At 48.3% G+C, this 19,498-nt stretch overlaps 1 protein-coding gene across 1 annotated transcript; it reads right to left on the bottom strand.

The window, feature by feature from the left end:
• Positions 1-4,043: 4,043 nt before the first annotated feature.
• ift27 (intraflagellar transport 27 homolog (Chlamydomonas)) lies at positions 4,044-12,620 on the bottom strand. The gene is made up of 7 exons (XM_067974162.1): positions 12,425-12,620; positions 10,636-10,715; positions 8,728-8,787; positions 8,545-8,604; positions 7,980-8,097; positions 5,965-6,074; positions 4,044-4,817 (listed from the first exon to the last, which is right to left on the bottom strand). The coding sequence occupies exons 1-7, from the start codon at positions 12,456-12,458 to the stop codon at positions 4,719-4,721; spliced, it is 561 nt and encodes a 186-aa protein (XP_067830263.1). The 5' UTR covers positions 12,459-12,620; the 3' UTR covers positions 4,044-4,718.
• Positions 12,621-19,498: the final 6,878 nt, after the last annotated feature.

Below are 19,498 nucleotides of genomic sequence, written 5' to 3'. Positions count from 1 at the left end.
TCACTGGACAGTGATCAGGAGCATGAACACTGGCTGATTCTCCCTCTAATTCAGGGGTCACTGGATAGGGATCAGGAGCATGAACACTGGCTGATTCCCCTCTAATTCAGGGGTCACTGGATAGGGATCAGGAGCATGAACACTGTCTGATTCCCCCTCTAATTCAGGGGTCACTGGGCAGTGATCAGGAGCATGAACACTGGCTGATTCCCCCTCTAATTCAGGGGTCACTGGATAGGGATCAGGAGCATGAACACTGGCTGATTCTCCCTCTAATTCAGGGATCATTGGATAGGGATCAGGAGCATGAACACTGGCTGATTCTCCCTCTAATTCAGGGATCATTGGATAGGGATCAGGAGCATGAACACTGGCTGATTCCCCTCTAATTCAGGGGTCACTAGATAGGGATCAGGAGCATGAACACTGGCTGATTCCCCCTCTAATTCAGGGGTCACTGGGCAGTGATCAGGAGCAGGAATCCTGGCTGATCTTTCTTTTCCCCCTCTAGTTACCCTGGGGGTACTGATGACCCGGCTGAGACTGTGTATCCCCAAATTTCCTTTGCTCCAACATCGGCGGCCGTGCCTTCGACTGCCTAGGCCCTAAACTCTAATATTCCCTCCCTAAACCTCTCCGCCTCGCTCTTTCTTTCTTCTTTGAAGACACTCCTTAAAACCCACCTCTTTGACCAAGCTTTTGGTCACTTGTCCTAGTACCTCCTTATTTTTTTTTTATTCGTTCATGGGATGTGGGCGTCGCTGGCGAGGCCAGCATTTATTGCCCATCCCTAAATGCCCTTGAGCAGGTGGTGGTGAGCCGCCTTCTTGAACCGCTGCAGATTCTCCCACAGTGCTGTTAGGAAGGGAGTTCCAGGATTTTGACCCAGCGACGATGAAGGAACGGCGATATATTTCCAAGTCAGGATGGCGTGTGACCTGGAGGTGGTGTTGTTCCCACGTGCCTGCTGCTCTTGTCCTTCTAGGTGGTAGAGGTCGCGGGTTTGGGAGGTGCTGTCGAAGAAGCCTTGGCGAGTTGCTGCAGTGCATCCTGTGGATGGTACACACTGCAGCCACGGTGCGCCAGTGGTGAAGGGAGTGAATGTTTAGGGTGGTGGATGGGGTGCCAATCAAGTGGGCTACTTTGTCCTGGATGGTGTCGAGCTTCTTGAGTGTTGTTGGAGCTGCACTCATCCAGGCAAATGGAGAGTATTCCATTACACTCCTGACTTGTGCCTTGTAGATGGTGGAAAGGCTTTTGGGAGTCAGGAGGTGAGTCACTCACCGCAGAATACCCAGTCTCTGACCTGCTCTTGTAGCCACAGTATTTATATGGCCGGTCCAGTTAAGTTTGTGGTCAATGGTGACCCCCAGGATGTTGATGGTGGGGGATTCGGCGATGGTAATGCCGTTGAATGTCAAAGGGAGGTGGTTAGACTCTCTCTTGCTGGAGATGGTCATTGCCTGGCACTTGTCTGGCGCGAATGTTACTTGTTACTTTATGTGGCTCGGTGTCAATTTGTGTCTGATTGAGCTTCTGTAAAGCGCTTTAGGACATTTTATGCTAAAGGTGCTGTTTAAATGTAAGTTGTGGTCATCGCTGTTTACCCAGCCGAGTTGGCATAGACAAGAGATGGAACCTGGGAGCAATTTAGAACCAGCTGACAAAATGGGAGAGCAGACTCGATGGGCCGAATGGCCTATTTCCCTTCCAATGTATCTATTCAGGAATCAGCTTATTTAGCTTGACATCAGTGACATGGATCTCATGCAGGTAACCAAACCTACGTTTAAACTGGCCAGCGGTCCCACTCCACAATGTTGATTTTTAAGCATCTTAATCTGTGCACCATCACTATCAATGATCAATAAGATATCCTGCTGGCAAGGGGAGTCCCTCGGCTTTTAATTTTCCTAAAACAGTAATTATTCAGCTTGCCAGGAGAGCAGCGCGCCGGAATCGATGGCCACTTTCACCCCACACTACAGGTTCAGCCAGACGCACTGGATGCCAAACGGCACGGTGGGGGAAATTAGGGAGATTCTTCGTGAAAAGGTCAGGAATTGCATTTCAAAGCCTGCTCTTAAGGAACTAAAACCCACAGCCTTCCATTTCATGCAGTCGCACCCAGCCTCTCTGCAGTCGCCAAACACAACAGCAGCAGCTGGCAGCTTAGCGACAGGATGCTGTTAACCCCTCGGGGTACTGCTGCAGCATATCCCCACGGTTTCACCAGTTTCAGTTTATTCAGCGGGTACAATGGACCTGCTAACTGCTGGAGACAGATTCTCCCTCCCTCTCCTGAAGGCGCGGGCTCACCCGGTCAGTTTCGGCAAGCTATTCAGCTGCAGGAGACATGGCAGCCGACCCTGACATCCACACCCGCCCGCGCGCGCGCACTTCCCAGCAGGTGTCGCTGGGTAGCGATCAGGAGCAGGAGCCACGACCGATTAACCCTCGCCGGCCCAGGGGGCAGTGAGGTAGAGTGTAGTGCCCAACTGAGGCCCCAACTCAGATCAGCTAAACTCAGTACAGAGCAGGAATGGGGTCTGGCACAAACCTGGTGCGCACGCCTCCACTAATCACTGGATTAAAAAGGAAAAAAAGAGAAAACTTGCATTTGTTTAGCACCTTTCACCACCTCAGAACCTCCCAAAACGCTTCACAGCTAATGAAGTACTTTTGAAGTGTAGTCACTGTTGTAATGTAGGGAAACGCAGCAGCCAGTTTGAGCACAGCAAGATCCCACAAACAGCAACGTGCTGATGACTAGATAATCTGTTTTTTAGTGATGTTGGTTGACGGATAAATATTGGCCCAGGACCGAGGAGAGCTCCAATATTGTTGGTTTCCATGGTGATAAGGCTTCAGGAGCGAGATGGCTGCCCCTGAGCCAACTCATCGACGTGCTCTGTGGAAGGCGCTTTTCTCTCATTTCTGTCATGTTCTCCGGTTACGTACCATCCCCGGCTGAAGGCCAATGGATGACCTGCTCCCGTACCTCTCTCGTGGTCGGGTGGCCGCAGCGTCTGGAAGTGAGGACCAACAACTCCTCCCTCCGAGCTCTTTCCAACCTTCCCAATGCCTGATCCCCCATCCCGCCCCTAGGGCAGCAAAACTCAGACCTGGGGGGGGGGGGGGGAAAAGAGAGGAATGCAGATGCAAATATATCCCGCTTCTCGGCAGCTCAGTATAACCAAGCAATGGTGCAACGCGCGTTCAATGATGCAATCCTCATTCAAAATTAATTTCTTCTTCACTCCTTTGTGGCTCAATGGGCCGCACTCTCATCTGAGTCAGAAGGTCATGGGTTCAAGTCCAGCCCAACTGAAACCTTCGCTGGGCGCTCACCGGGGGAGCTGTGGGCTTTTGATTTTGTTTCTCTGTTTAGATCCCGGCACACTCTAGCCCAGAAGCTGATGCCAGCATCAACGGTTCCAAATATTTATCGACCTGTCACTTGGAGCTGGCGATCTCAGCTGTTTTCCATTCATTCACTAAGGTGAAAAAAAAAAAGTGGACAAAAACGTAACAGTGAATTAAGTGCCAGCCGTGACTCAGTGGGTCGCACTCTCACCTCCGAGTCAGAAGGTCATGGGTTCGGAGTCCCGCTCCAGAGACTTGAGCACAAAATCCAGGCTGACAATCCCAGCGCTGTACTGGGGGAGTGCTGCACCGTCGGAGGTGCCGTCTTTCGGTTGAGAGGTTAAACTGAGGCCATGTCTGCCCTCTCAGGTAGATGCAAAAAATTCTCTACTATTTCTCCCCAGTATCCTGGGCCAATATTTATCCCTCAACCAACATCACTAAAAACAGATTATCTGGTCATTTATCACACTGCTGTTTGTGGGACCTTGCTGTGCGCAGATTGGCTGCCGCATTTCCTACATTACAACAGTGACGACACTTCAAAAGTCATTCATTGGCTGTGATGCGTTTTGGGACGTCCTGAGGTCGTGAAAGGCGCTATATAAATGCAAATCTTCCTTCAAAAAGGAAACAGTGCACTTTAAAAAGTGAAGAGAATCACAGCCCAGCAGGCGTTGTAAAGGGAATGCATTTTTTTTTAATAAACTGCTTTACAAAAGTAAAATTACTCCACATAAATAGGTCAGGAGCTTTAAATATAATAAAATGACAACAGCTGGTGAAAGCAGGTCACTGCCCTTCACCCCGAGAGCCGGACAACATGGGAAGGACTGGAAATCAGAACATCACTGACTGCCAACCAGAAGGTCTGCATTGGCCGTGCAGACAGAATAACGCACACGCAAACCGAGCTGTGTTACAGGAAACCACTTCAACTGCCGTCCCCAACTGAACAGAAGCTTTTACTGGCATCTCACTGCTGGTCACAACCAACGTCACTGGTCGAGTGACATCTCTTCGAGGCGCGTCTTCTGTTGGACGACTGTACAGGAGGAGAGAGAGAGAGAGAGACAGAGACACGGAGGGGTGCCCAGCCCAGGAGAGGGGCAGGATGCATCGCAGCGAGGGAGGCAAATATAATAGACAGTCAACGCAACAACAGTAAACTCTGGCAAAGGCCAATAAGCCGGGGGTGCCTTTGTACTTTATGGGGAGGGCGGTATAATTCAGTCGCTCTGTGGGGGTACGCGAGGGGGACGTGTGCTATAGGGGGGTTTTGGTTATAATGCAGTCATTCGATGGGGTTGCGAGGGGGGGGGGCGCACGCATGGTGGGGGGAGGGGGCACGGTCACACGATGGATTGGATGTGTTCCGACTTCTCCTGGTACATGCGGTGAAAAGCTCTGGCCAGGCTCTGGAAAGGAGCATCGCAATTCTCCATCTCCTTCTGCAAAAACATACAGAATGAAAGATGCTGCAGGTCAAGGACAAAGTGCAATGGGAAGCCCAGTCACACACAGGCGCCCCCGCCCCCGCCCCCCCACCAAGTGTATGCGAATCCCGATCGAAGCCCTCCCGCTCCGACCTGCCCCAATCCCTTTCCATCAATGTGCTGTGTATCATTATTCACAGGTCTCTCCTTCATTTTACATTTCAGTATTTCACATTGGTTTCTGCGCAGTTGTACATTTTGCCTACAGCTCATTCACAGGAGTGTCAGCAGTGATTACACACTCGGTGCTGTCGTGTTGCACACTTCACAATCAAGGTGCCAACAGGTTGGGGAATGGCAGGAGGTGTCTGGATCACGACCAGGAGTAGGAAGCCTCGCTGATTTATTCCCCCTCCTTAATCCTAAAGTACCGAGACTAGTCGCAGTGCTCTCTCCTGTCACCCTGACTCAGCGCTGCTACCTCAGCACAGACTGGAGCTTCCACCCAAAGCCCTCCTGGTCCATAGAGCTCAGTGCTCCTACCAGCTTGTCAGTATACTCCTTTATTATTTCTTCCCCATTTTAGGTGTCAGCCGTGGCTCAGTGGGGAGCTCTCTCGCCGCTGACTTAGCAGGTGGTGGGGTCAAGTCCCACACCAGAGACTTGAGCACATAATCTAGGCTGACACTCCCAGTGCAGTACTGAGGGAGTGCTGCACTGTCTTTCGGATGAGATGTTAAACCGAGGCCCTGTCTGCCCTCTCAGGTGGATGAAAAAGGTCCCATGGCCAATATTTCGAAGAGGAGCTAGGAGTTCTCCCCAGTGTCCTGGCCAATGTTTATCCCTCAACCAACATCATTAAAAGGATTATCTGATCATTATCTCATTGCTGTTTGTGGGATCTTGCTGTGCGCAAATTGGCTGCTGCGTTTCCTACATTACAACAGTGACTACACTTCAATGGCTGCAAAGTGTTTTGGGACGTCCTGAGGTGGTGAAAGGCACTCTATGGTTGCTGACACTCACTGTGTCTCTTCAAGAATGGCCACTTGGGTGAGCTACTGGAGAGGTCTGTCGAGCTGGACTCCAGCAAGTCGGTGCCTTGGGGAGAAGAGGAGGGGAGAGCGAAACACAGAAAGTAGGAACTGTTCCCGTCACTTACCGCAGAGGTCTCGCAGTACTCCAGGCCCTGGCTGGCTGCCCATTCCTGTGCCTGTGTGTACTCCACAGTACGCCTGCAGGCTAAATCCGTCTTGTTGCCCACAAGAACTCCTGCAAACCAATCAAAGGGTTGAGGTACCAGATTCACTGTGTAACTTTCCCCATTTATTTTGCCCCTTTTCCTACAATCCGTTTCTGCCTGCCTTCTCTCCACACTGGGGCTAAAAGGGTCAAATTATGGTGACAGGTTGCATAGACTAGGCTTGCATTCCCTCGAATATAGACGCTTAAGGGGTGATCTAATTGAGGTGATTAAAGGAGTTGATCACGTAGAAAGGGAGAAACTATTTCCTCTGGTGGGGTGGGGGGGGGGGGTAAGTCGAGAACAAGGGGGCATAACCTTAAAATTAGCACTAGGCCGTTCAGGGGTGAAGTCAGGAAGCACTTCTTCACACAAAGGGGAGTGGAAATCTGGAACTCTCTCCCCCAAAATGCTGTTGAGGCTGGGGGTCAATTGAAAATTTCAAAACGGATGTCGATAGATTTTTGTTGGGTAAGGGTATTAAGGGATACGGAACCAAGGCGGGTAAATGGAGTTAAGATACAGATCAGCCATGATCTAATTGAATGGCGGAACAGGCTCGAGGGGCTGAATGGCCTACATCTGTTCCTATGTTCCCATACCTCAGTGACTCACTGAGAACGGGAACTGGTCACCTGCACCCAAGCCAACTCTAACCACAAGGTGCGTTGGCGAGGATTTTTGCTTCCTCCCCCTGGATGCAGGGGCCACTTGATCTCCTTGCTCCTTTTCCCCCTCACGGTTTGGCTAAGATAACGAGGGGTAAGGGAGGGATTGGTGGGCAGGGCCTTTAATGATTCCATGCACATCAAAGACCCTTCTCCGTGTATTTCTATGGCTCGTGTTGCAGTATTTTCCCACTTGCTTCCTGAAGGTACTGGCTCATGTCGGGGTTTCGGTCAAGTGGCTTCAGTACAAACCAATTGCTACTTCTATAGGTTGTCAGCTATGGTTCAGTGGGCAGCACTCTTGCTTTCTGAGTCAGAAGGTGGTGGGTTCAAGTCCCACTCCAGAGACTTGAGCACAAAATCCAGGCCGACACTCCCTGTGCAGTACTGAGGGAGTGCTGCACTGTCAGAGGTGCTGCCTTTCGGATGAGAAGTTAAACCGAGGCCCCATCTGCCCTCTCGGGTGGATATGAGTGATCCCATGGCCACTATTCAAAGAAGAGCAGGGGAGTTCTCCCTGGTGTCCTGGGGCCAATATTTATCACTAAAACAGATTATCTGATCATTTATCTCATTGCTGTTTGTGGGATCTTGCTGTGCTGAAATTTAGCTGCTGCGTTTCCTACATTACAACAGCGATTCCATTTCAGAAGTGCTTTGGGACGTCCTGAGGCCGTGAAAGGCTCTATATAAATGCAAGCTCTTTCTCTGCTTTATTGGAGACCTGCTGGTACCTCAGCCAAGTGGGATTTTCACTCTGTTGCCACCTGAATGGGTCTTTGCTGACTTCTTTGGGATCAGCCCTTGCAGAGTCGATTTGATGGGCTGTGGGTAGGATTCCCACCTGCACCAGGGAACTTGCTTCGGGGTGAAGCGGGGTGGGGCGGGGCAGGCTGCTGAAGGCCTGGGGCACTTGCAGGCCGAATGCCTTCTAGCCAGTCGGAGAGGAGGTTCCAAGGTTGTGAAAGGTCGAGGTCAAACTGCTCCCCGTGCGACATTCACAGACATGCACTTTCCAGCAAGGGACTGGGATCAGGGACACAGATCCTGGAGCAGAGAATACCTTTCATACGCTGCAATTGCTGGGAGCTCATCAGCCACTATTGCAAGACCACCCACCACCCCCCCAACATACCCACCACCACCACCCCCATACCCACCACTCCACCACCACCCCCCCCATACCCACCACCACCTCACCCCCAGCAACAGTCAGCTGCGACAGAAATTCCACGGCGACACTCCCAGAGCCAGAGGTATACTGACCTACCAGCTGGTTGCTGGGTGCCTGCGCTCGGGCCCTTTCCAGCCACTTTGTACAGCTGTTGAAGGACGTCTCATTGGTGATATCATATACAAGGCAAACGGCGCCCGCAAGCTCCCACTGTTTAAATGAAAGAAATACAGGGTTTAAAAGGGAGTGGGGCTAATTAGACAGCTCTTTCAAAGGACCGGCACAGGTGCAATGGGCCGAATGGCCTCCTTCTATGCTGTACGATTCTATGATTCTATTTCCATGTAACCACAATCAGATTGTCAAACAGCAATGGTGGGATTTGCACTCACGTTCTTTGGATTATTAATCCAGTAACATAACCACTACACCACTGTACAGGGAGAGTCGTCCCTGCAGTATGCTTTGACGACTGCCCAGCCGTTAGTTTCAGAGTGGAGTTGGTGGTGGCCTGACAGTAATTTATCCTGCCTGCCCTTTTCAGCATGGATAGTGGGGAGATCCTGTCGGGAGAAAGGGAGCAAATATCTCAAAAGAGAATAACGGAGACTTAGCCTCTGAAAGAAACAAACCCCACTCAGTAATCGGTCCCTGTACCTGGCTTTCCACCATGTCATAGAAGATTTCTTTTCCTGAAGAGTCGAATAAGAAGAGCTCCTGGAGACAGGGAGGAAAGAACACAACGAATTAACATGCATTCGCTGAAAGCCTCTCGTGTAACTGTCAGCCGCAGTTTGATATTTTAAACAGAATAATGACGTGTGCTTCTCATATACTCACCACGCTGTCGGAGGTGTCTGGGATGGGAACCGGATTTACAAAGACTTCCACTCCGGTTGTCTAGACAGGATAAGGAGAGTTAGTACTTCCACTCTCACACCCATGTCCCCAAAAAACACTCTGCGATGGTCTGATGTTTGAAAGTAGCTGAGGGTTTAACTTGACCTTGATAAGTAAACATTCCGCTCTTAAGATTCAATCTGACTAAACCCCCAAAAGATGAATTCCAAGAATGGGGTATTTAACCCGATGAAACCCAGAAACGTTAGCACTGGCATCCTGCAGCTGTGCTGCGACACGCCGGCCACTGGGGCAGGGTTCACTCCGTCTCTCTGGACAGTAATGACCAGGCTGCACCTTCTGTGTACAGAGAGCTGAACAAGGTTCAACAGGGTAACAGCTTTCACACCTCACCACCTTCGAGTAACTTTGTGAAGATAATTTTACGAACATAGGATTCAGCCCTTCGAGGGTGTTCCGCCATTCAATCAGATCATGGCTGATCTGCGTCCCAACTCCATTTACCTGCCTTTGCTCCATATCCCTTGATACCCTCACCCAACAAAAAAAACTATCGATCTCAGGCTTGAAAATTTCAATTGACCCCCAGCATCCACAGCCTTTTGGGGGAAGAGAGTTCCAGATTTCCACTACACCTCAATTAGATCACCCCTCAAATGGCTAAATTCAAGGGAATACAAACCAAGTTTTTGCAACCTGTCCTCATAATTTAGCCTTTTAAGCCCTGCTATCGAGTTTATTGTTTGCTGTTAAAGTTTCTTCTAAAATTGTTTTGCCTAACGTTTTGTGTTACAATTCTGACCCCAAAGGGTATGTGCTATCTCACAGCTAATTTCACCCAAGTTTTTTTTTTAAAACCTTGAATTCAGGGAAAAATCAGAAGCCCTTTAATAACTGAGTCAGATTAACAGAAAGCATGTTTGGAAACTCTCAGGATGGGTTCTGATCAAAAGATTGACACAAACGAATATGGCCATTTGGCCGATTCCAGCCCATTCACCTCGAAAAGCCCATGACATTATCCAGCGAACCAGGATGATTCTAGGATTTCTGCCTCCACCTATTCCACGTGCTGCTCACTTCGGATGAAAGTCCTCAATTTGCCTTTCGCCAGTTTGACTCTATGCCCCCCGCCTCTTGGCTGACTCAATTTTTGCTGCTAATTTTTTGACCCGCTTTCCTTTTGCACCCAGCACAGTTCGGGCAGCCTGAACATCAGCAGCCTGATGTATGAAACAGGCAAAGACCAGGTCTACACTTTGCTCAACACCAAATTTCAACATCTTGGATATCGGTCTCAGAGACCGCTGGGAGGCCAACAGCTGCTCTGGGCGGGTTTACCCCCTTCTTGCTCCCCAGGAGACCTCCATTCCCAATCTCAGTGAGAAAACAGTCTGCGCCTTTTGCCAGCATATTAAGCCATCACCCCCGCACCTTTATCAACCACTTTAGTCAGATTCTTGTAGTCTCACGCTTTAGTTTGAAATGCCTGGGCCCTAAACTCTGGAATTCCCTCCCTAAACCTCTCCACCTCTCTCTCTCTCATCCTTTAAAATGCTCCTTAAAACCCACCTCTTTGACCAAGCTTTTGGTCACCTGTCGTAAGGTCTCTTTATGTGGCTCGGTGTCAATTTTTGTCTGAAAACACTCCTGTGAGATGCCTTGGGACGTTTTACGTTACAGGCGCTATATAAATGCAAGCTGTTGTTGTAGCATGCCGGATTTTTAAAAGATTCATTCTCGGGATGTGGGCGTCGCTGGCAAGGCCGACATTTATTGCCCATTTACCTTTTTATATACTGTTTACTGCCTTATGTACCTCTGTAATATCTCATGAACATCACCACTGCCTCCTTTCAAGGCTGAATCACAGATCAATAGACGTACCAGGGTATAGTTTTTCGGAAAGTGAGCACTTTCACTACGAAACACATGCGCCAATGCACTCTTCCCAACAGTGGGGTCACCTGGAAGAAATAAAATAAAGCAAGAACATTGTGATGGGAGGGCCAGATGCTTGCAGTTATCAGAATGATACCAGAACTGAGAGGTTATACCTATCAGGAAAGACTGAGCAGGCTGGGGCTCTTTTCTCTAGAAAAGAGAAGGCTGAGAGGTTGCCTAATAGAGGTTTTCAAAATTATGAAAGGGTTTGATAGGATAGACGTAGAGAAGATGTTTCCCCTTGTGGGGGAGACCAAAATAGGGGTCATAATTATAAGATAGTCACCAATAAATCCCATAAGGAATTCAGGAGAATCTTCTTTATCCAGAGTGGTGAGAATGTGGAACTCACTGTCACAAGGAGTAGTTGAGGCGAATAGTATAGATGCATTTAAAGGGAAGCTAGAAAAGTACATAAGGGAGAAGGGAATAGAAGGATATGCAGATAGGGTGAGATGATGCTCGTGTGGAGCATAAACACCGGCATAGACCAGTTGAGCTGAATGGCCTATTTCTGTGCTGCAAATTTCTATGTAATTCTACTTCACTGCACTAAATAATTTTCTCTCCTCTTTCCCCCTCTCCTGAAGCTGCTGACACTTGCCGGTTCCACAGGTAGGTGCCAGCAGCCCACTGTTACTGTGCCTGAGAAACCACTCTTCAGAGTATGAGCCTAGAGGGACAGCAACGTCACCAGAGATTTTCCGGTATGGGCGCTGGTGGGCAAGGCTCTCCCCCAGCACAGCGTTCTTGGAAAGTCAACCGAAACGTGCTAATTCAGCTTTATCCAATACGTTAGCATATCCAAGACTGATGATGTTCAGGCTTTCAGAACTTTGCTAAGTGAAAAAGGAAGCACAACACTCCACGGGCAGAAAACACTCTGCTTTTCATCTTACCATTTTGCTAACAGTTGCAAAACAAGGTTAAAGTTTACAAGCGTACACCGTGTGAATATAAGCATTGAGATCACAGGCCCAATACACATGTGTATTGCTCATTTTTTATTTACTAATCAAAAATGCAATTAGCCATATCTGAATTTCTAATTAGCTAGAGGCTGTGCAGATACACTCTGAAGATTTCATGGCACTATTCGAAGAAGAGCAGGGGAGCTCTTCTAGCTAACATGGCTCAGGAGAGCTGGGGGAAGAGAAACTAGGGGCTTTTATTAACCCACAACTTCTGTCCGGTTGCCGCAGAATAGCTGCACTGGCGGAGGGCCGGTACCGAGGGAGCGCTGCACTGGCGGAGGGCCGGTACCGAGGGAGCGCTGCACTGGCGGAGGGCCGGTACCGAGGGAGCGCTGCACTGGCGGAGGGCCGGTACCGAGGGAGTGCTGCACTGGCGGAGGGCCGGTACCGAGGGAGTGCTGCACTGGCGGAGGGCCGGCTCAGAGGGAGCGCCGCACTGGCAGAAATGCCGTCTTTCAGATGAGATGTCAAACTGAGGGGGATGTAAAAGATCCTATGGGCATTATCTCAAAGAGCAGGGGAGTTCGCCCCAGTATCCTGGCCAATATTTATCATGAAAGCAGGTTATTGGATCATTATCACACTGCTGTTTATGGGATCTTGCTGTGCGCAAATGGGTTGCTGTGTTTCCTACATTACAACAGTGACTACACTTCAAAAGTACTTCATTGGCTGTAAAGCGCTTTGGGACGTCCTGAGGAGGCGACAGGCGCTGTATAAATGCAACTTCCTTTCTCTCTTTGTTTTCACTCACTCACCTGCCAGGACACATTTCGCTCTCAGTTTCACCATAGTTCCCGCTTGGTTATTGACCACGGGCCGCCCATTAACCTGTTAACCTCATCAATAACCTGTTAACCTCATCAATAACCTGGTAATCCCGTCCCACAAACTCCCCTTTTACAGGAGGCCGCTGGGCGCCATTGCCGGTCCCTTGGTTACCGCTCCCTGGCAACGCGTGGCCCCGCCCCCCTGCCATCATTCGATTGGCCGCGGCTGTTGTCCCTCCTTCGTCTGTGATTGGCTACTGGGCTGTCAAACAAATTCTCTGCCGTCTGATTGGGCCGATCGGAGCGCCAATCAAAACTAAAAGAATTTCCGCCGGTGGTAACCGCCCCTGGTCCTTCGCGCAGGGAGGGTGGCTTTTCCAAATGCCTGGCGTGGGGAGGGAAGCACGATTTTTATTTTAAAAGATAAATATTACATTTTGAATTCGAAGTAATCTGGTTATTCAAGTACGTTATTCAGCTGTCCAATTTTTTTGATGTGGAGATGCCGGTGATGGACTGGGGTTGACAATTGTAAACAATTTTACAACACCAAGTTATAGTCCAGCAATTTTATTTTAAATTCACAAGCTTTCGGAGATTTTCTCCTTCCTCAGGCAAATGTTTCAAGATCTCCTTGAAGTCTACGCATTTATACATATAGAACAATACATGGTGTTTACAGACTGCCCCTGCAACTGCCCGTTGCCAAGGCAATCACCGTGTTCAGACAGAGAGGTGTTACCTGCAGAACCTCCGAATACACATTCAACAAAAAAACAAACAGGGAAAAAAAACAGAGAAAAAAAAACAGAGAGAGGCAGAAACATCCGGAAGGCAGAGAGAGCCAGCAAATGACCCATTATATTAAAAACAGATAACATTTGTTCGCTGGTGGGGTAACGTGTAGCGTGACATGAACCCAAGATCCCGGCTGAGGCCGTCCTCATGGGCGCGGAACTTGGCCATCAATTTCCGCTCGACAATTTTGCGTTATCGTGTGTCTCGAAGGCCGCCTTGGAGTACGCTTACCCGAAGTTCGGTGGATGAATGTCCATGACTGCTGAAGTGTTCCCCGACTGGGAGGGAATGTTTTTTTTTTCTCTGTTTTTTTTCCCTGTTTGTTTTTTTGTTGAATGTGTATTCGGAGGTTCTGCAGGTAACACCTCTCTGTCTGAACACGGTGATTGCCTTGGCAACGGGCAGTTGCAGGGGCAGTCTGTAAACACCATGTATTATTGTTCAATATGTATAAATGCGTAGGCTTCAAGGAGATCTTGAAACATTTGCCTGAGGAAGGAGAAAATCTCCAAAAGCTTGTGAATTTAAAATAAAATTGCTGGACTATAACTTGGTGTTGTAAAATTGTTTACAATTTTTTTGTGATGTGGAGATGCCGGTGATGGACTGGGGTTGACAATTGTAAACAATTTTACAACACCAAGTTATAGTCCAGCAATTTCATTTTAAAATTCACAAGCTTTCGGAGGCTTCCTCCTTCCTCAGGTGAATGTCAAGAAATCCTCGAAATGAAATCGCATTTATAAATCACAGAACAATACCTGGTGATTACAGATAGTCTTTTCAGCTGCCCGTTGCTAAGGCAACCAAAGTGTTCAGACAGAGAGGTGTTACCTACAGGGCCACCGAATATACAAACGGCCAGGACAAAAAAAAAGAGAGAGAGGCAGAAACATAGAAACATCCGGAAGGAAAAGACAGCAATTGACCCGTTATATTAAAAATAGATAACTTTTGTTCGCTGGTGGGGTTATGTGTAGCGTGACATGAACCCAAGATCCCGGTTGAGGCCGTCCTCATGGGTGCGGAACTTGGCTATCAATTTCTGCTCGACGATTTTGCGTTGTCGTGTGTCTCAAAGGCCGCCTTGGAGTACGCTTACCCGAAGGTCGGTGGCTGAATGTCCTTGACTGCTGAAGTGTTCCCCGACTGGGAGGGAACCCTCCTGTCTGGCGATTGTTGCGCGGTGTCCGTTCATCCGTTGTCGCAGCGTCTGCATGGTCTCGCCAATGTACCATGCTTTGGGGCATCCTTTCCTGCAACGTATGAGGTAGACAACGTTGGCCGAGTCACAGGAGTATGAACCATGCACCTGGTGGGTGGTGTCCTCTCGTGTGATGGTGGTATCTGTGTCGATGATCTGGCATGTCTTGCAGAGGTTGCCGTGGCAGGGTTGTGTGGTGTCATGGACGCTGTTCTCCTGAAAGCTAGGTAATTTGCTGCGAACGATGGTCTGTTTGAGGTTGGGTGGCTGTTTAAAGGCGAGTAGTGGAGGTGTGGGGATGGCCATAGCGAGGTGTTCGTTGTCATTGATGACATGTTGAAGGCTGCGGAGAACGTGGCGTAGTTTCTCCGCTCCGGGAAAGTACTGGACGACGAAGGGTACTCTGTTGGTTGCGTCCCGTGTTTGTCTTCTGAGGAGGTCTATGCGATTTTTGGCTGTGGCCCGTCGGAACTGTCGATCGACGAGTCGAGCGTCATATCCCGTTCTTACAAGGGCATCTTTCAGCGTCTGTAGGTGTCCATCGCGTTCCTCCTCGTCTGAGCAGATCCTGTGTATTCGCAGGGCCTGTCCATAGGGGATGGCCTCTTTGACGTGGTTAGGGTGGAAGCTGGAAAAGTGGAGCATCGTGAGGTTTTTCTTGGGCTTGCGGTAGAGTGAGGTGCTGAGGTGCCCGTCTTTGATGGAGATTCGTGTGTCCAAGAAAGAAACTGATTCTGAGGAGTAGTCCATGGTGAGCTTGATGGTGGGATGGAACTTGTTAATATTATCGTGTAGTCTCTAGTGTAGACGCCCTAGTAAGAACGGGATATGACGCTCGACTCATCGATCGACAGTTCCGACGGGCCACAGCGAAAAATCGTATAGACCTCCTCAGAAGACTAACACGGGACGCAACCAACAGAGTACCCTTCGTCGACCAGTACTTCCCCGGAGCGGAGAAACTACGCCATGTTCTCCGCAGCCTTCAACATGTCATCAATGACAACGAACACCTCGCTATGGCCATCCCCACACCTCCACTACTCGCCTTTAAACAGCCACCCAACCTCAAACAAACCATCGTTCGCAGCAAATTACCTAGCTTTCAAGAGAACAGCGTCCACGACACCACACAACCCTGCCACGGTAACCTCTGCAAGACATGCCAGATCATCGACACAGATACCACCATCACACGAGAGGACACCACCCACCAGGTGCATGGTTCATACTCCTGTGACTCGGCCAACGTTGTCTACCTCATACGTTGCAGGAAAGGATGCCCCAAAGCATGGTACATTGGCGAGACTATGCAGACGCTGCGACAACGGATGAACGGACACCGCGCAACAATCGCCAGACAGGAGGGTTCCCTCCCAGTCGAGGAACACTTCAGCAGTCAAGGACATTCAGCCACCGACCTTCGGCTAAGCGTACTCCAAGGCGGCCTTCGAGACACACGACAACGCAAAATCGTCGAGCAGAAATTGATAGCCAAGTTCCGCACCCATGAGGACGGCCTCAACCGGGATCTTGGGTTCATGTCACGCTACACATAACCCCACCAGCGAACAAAAGTTATCTATTTTTAATATAACGGGTCAATTGCTGTCTTTTCCTTCCGGATGTTTCTATGTTTCTGCCTCGCTCTCTGTTTTTTTGTTGTTCTGGCCGTTTGTATATTCGGTGGCCCTGTAGGTAACACCTCTCTGTCTGAACACTTTGGTTGCCTTAGCAACGGGCAGTTGAAAAGACTATCTGTAATCACCAGGTATTGTTATGTGATTTATAAATGCGAGAGGTTTGAGGATTTCTTGACATTCACCTGAGGAAGGACGAAGCCGCCGAAAGCTTGTGAATTTTAAAATAAAATTGTTGGACTATAACTTGGTGTTGTAAAATTGTTTACAATTTTTTTGTGTCAGGCAAACGACTTGGACAGCTATTATCATTTGGCTTGTCCTCAATGGTCAAATGGAGGGAGGTTCATGGGGAGACTGACCCGCAGGGGACTGACCCTCAGGCACCTGACCCCGGGGAGACTGACCCTCAGGCACCTGACCCCGGGGAGACTGACCCTCAGGCACCTGACCCCGGGGAGACTGACCCTCAGGCACCTGACCCCGGGGAGACTGACCCTCAGGCACCTGACCCCGGGGAGACTGACCCTCAAGCACCTGACCCTGCTTGGATTTGGTCACCAACCTCAGCCAAGAGTATTTATTTTCATCCCTTCGCTTCCAAAGGCACTGACCTATGCTGGGTGTGAGTCCCACCGGCTATGCTCTGCTACTTCATCCAACTCGTCGTGTCCACATCTGATTATGAAAGGGTTCAACAGGGTAGAATGTTTCCACTTGCAGGGGAAAACCAGAACTAGGAGACCATAAATATGATAGTTGCTAATAAATGTAATAAATGTAATTCAGGAGAAACTTCTACACCCAGAGCATGGTTAGAATGTGGAACTCACTGTCACAAGTAATTGAGGGGAAGTTGAATAAAGACATGAAAGAAAGGAATAGGATATGCAGATGGGGTTAGATGAAGGATGGGAGAAGGCTCATATGGAGCATAAACATCAGCATAGATCTGTCAGGCCAAATGGCCTGTTTCTGTGCTGTACATTCAATGCAATTCGAGCAGCAGCACATTCCAACCATTGAGTGAATCATACCCAGACCCAACGCAATCTATACCTCCTGCTGGCGTCACTGGATAATGCTATGGGTCTGATAGTGGAACTGGGAGGAGGGAGACAGTTTTATAAATTAAATTCGTTGAGGGTTCTATAACAAGGGGACATAGATTCAAGGTAAAAGGCGGGAGGTTTAGAGGGGATTTGAGAAAGAACTTTTTCACTCAGAGGGTGGTTGGAGTCTGGAACTCACTGCCTGAAAGGGTTGTGGAGGCAGGAACCCTCAACATTCAAGAAGCATTTGGATGAGCACTTGAAATGCCATAGCATACAAGGCTACGGACCAAATGCTGGAATATGGGATTAGAGTAGACAGGGCTGATGGCCGGCGCGGACACGATGGGCCGAAGGGCCTCTATCCGTGCTGTATGACTAAGATTGAAAATGACAAAATACTGGAAATTAAAGCCTTAAAAATCACTGCTCACTATTATATATTGTGCAAATGCTTCTTCTATTTCATGTCACTTCTTTGTTCACTTTTATACAAACCATGTTTTAGCATCCAACAGCCAACCAGTAGCTTCTGATCCAATCTCTAAAAATGAGGGACATGGGGTGATCCATAGAGGCCAGCAATGTTTTTGGTGAGGGAATAGAAAGTTTTGTTTTCCCCATTGAGTTATTTAAAATACAATTAAGAACATTTATAATAGCTTTCACTATCTTCAGGATATTTGGACATACTTCAAAGCATTGCTAGTCGACGAAGTTCAATCTAATTGACATTTATAACCATAAATTTATTCAGTGAAGACTGCAATGTCAAATGGCAGTCAGTCTAGGAAGCTTCAGGTTTAGTAAACTTAAAAGTTAAGAGATGCTAAAATTTATATTGATTTAAAAATGGTAAAATACTAAGCACTGATTGCTTAAGTTTGCAGGTCTTATTTTAAGAGATGATAAAACAGCATTAATGAAACAGTGCTGTGTTGAAGCTGAAGAATTTCCTAATTATGAAGGCTTGTAGTTATGTAGCACCCTTCACCTCAGGATACCAGTCACTCCACCATTAATGGCCGTGCCTTCAGCCATCTAGGCCCTAGACTTCAATTCCTTTCCCAAACCCCTCTCTTTGGACCAGTCTATGGTCACTGTCCCATTATTGTTCATTGGCTCAGTGTCAAATTACTCCTGTGAAGCACTTTGGGACATTTCACTACGTTAAAAAGGCACTAGTGCTTGCAGCACTTCCTCAAATAGACAGATGATCCTGTTGTGGGTGCTGATAGTAGGAGCCAAATCCTAGTCACACCACACCAAAAGCCAGATTTTGCAACCTCAAATTCATTCACAGCCAAGCAAATATCAAGCATTCTAACGTCATGTGCTAAGGCCCTTGTCCAACACTTGCCCCCAGCACTGTCCTCTAAACTGACATGCTGTGTCCTACATTTTCTAATGTTGGTTCAAATTGCCAGTATTAACTTTGATATGTAGCTCAGATGAGGCAGAAAGAGTTCCCCCTCCCACCAACTGGGGCAGGTCAAGAGGAATCTAATAACTGATAGGGTTAGATGAAGTAGGGAGGGAGGAGGCTCATGTGGAGCATGAACACCAGCATAGACCTGTTGGGCCAAATGGCCTGTTCCTGTGCATTCTGATAGAGGTTTTAACATTTTTGGTGAAGGTTGAGGGCAAGTGAAAGATTTCAGTGTTTCCATTAGTGAATCAGTAACAAGGGGCACACATACAATCACCAGAACACCAAAAGGGGGAAGTTTGCAGTTCACCTCTCCTGAATCACACTCCCTGTGGTTACTGAGGGAGAGATTAGAATTAATGAGAAGGGAGCTGATTAACCACAAAAGACATAGGAAAGGAAAATGAGATTATAGATGACTCCAGTTAAGGAGCACGCACCAGTACAGGAGCAATGTTTCAACACCCCCATTCTGTGCCAAGATTCGAAGCAGTGATAGATCCTCAGATTTTCAAGCCAAACCCTAAAAACAGATGCATCTGGGCATCTATGCCTAAAAGCAACAAGCTACAAATCTGATGAGGCAGGGGAAAGCCAAATAGAACTGATCCTTTTCAGCTATTTTCTATAAATCTCCTTAATTTTCCTTCCCATTTTGCTGCAAAACCAGAGGCCTATTATACTGAGGCAGTACTGAGCCAGGAGACAGCACAAGTCTGTCTCACTTTGTCCAACTGTTGTAAAATACCCAACAGCAATGATTTGCACCTTCAGAATCACAGAGAACTGATTGCTAAAGAGAAATGGGGACAGTGTAGAAGCAAGTCTTTTAAAAAAATATAAAGTTGAAGCACATTAGAACTCAACCCAAGCACAGCTCAGACACCATGAACTGTTGAACAAAATGGATCAAAAATTCTAATAAAAGCCAGCAAGTAC

Source organism: Heptranchias perlo, chromosome 40 (genome assembly GCF_035084215.1).
Source record: "Heptranchias perlo isolate sHepPer1 chromosome 40, sHepPer1.hap1, whole genome shotgun sequence".
In the NCBI taxonomy this organism is placed as follows: Eukaryota; Metazoa; Chordata; class Chondrichthyes; order Hexanchiformes; family Hexanchidae; genus Heptranchias; species Heptranchias perlo.
Note: the sequence above shows the minus strand (reverse complement) of the source record. Positions and strands in the feature narration are given on the sequence as shown.

Coding starts and splice junctions, on each gene's coding strand:
- ift27 (XM_067974162.1), bottom strand. CDS start 12,458: ATGGTGAAACTGAGAGCGAAATGTGTCCTGGCAG. Junction 8,788..10,635: donor TTCCGAAAAACTATACCCTG/GTACGTCTATTG, acceptor TATCCTGTCTAG/ACAACCGGAGTGGAAGTCTT. Junction 4,818..5,964: donor AGTACTGCGAGACCTCTGCG/GTAAGTGACGGG, acceptor ATGTTTTTGCAG/AAGGAGATGGAGAATTGCGA.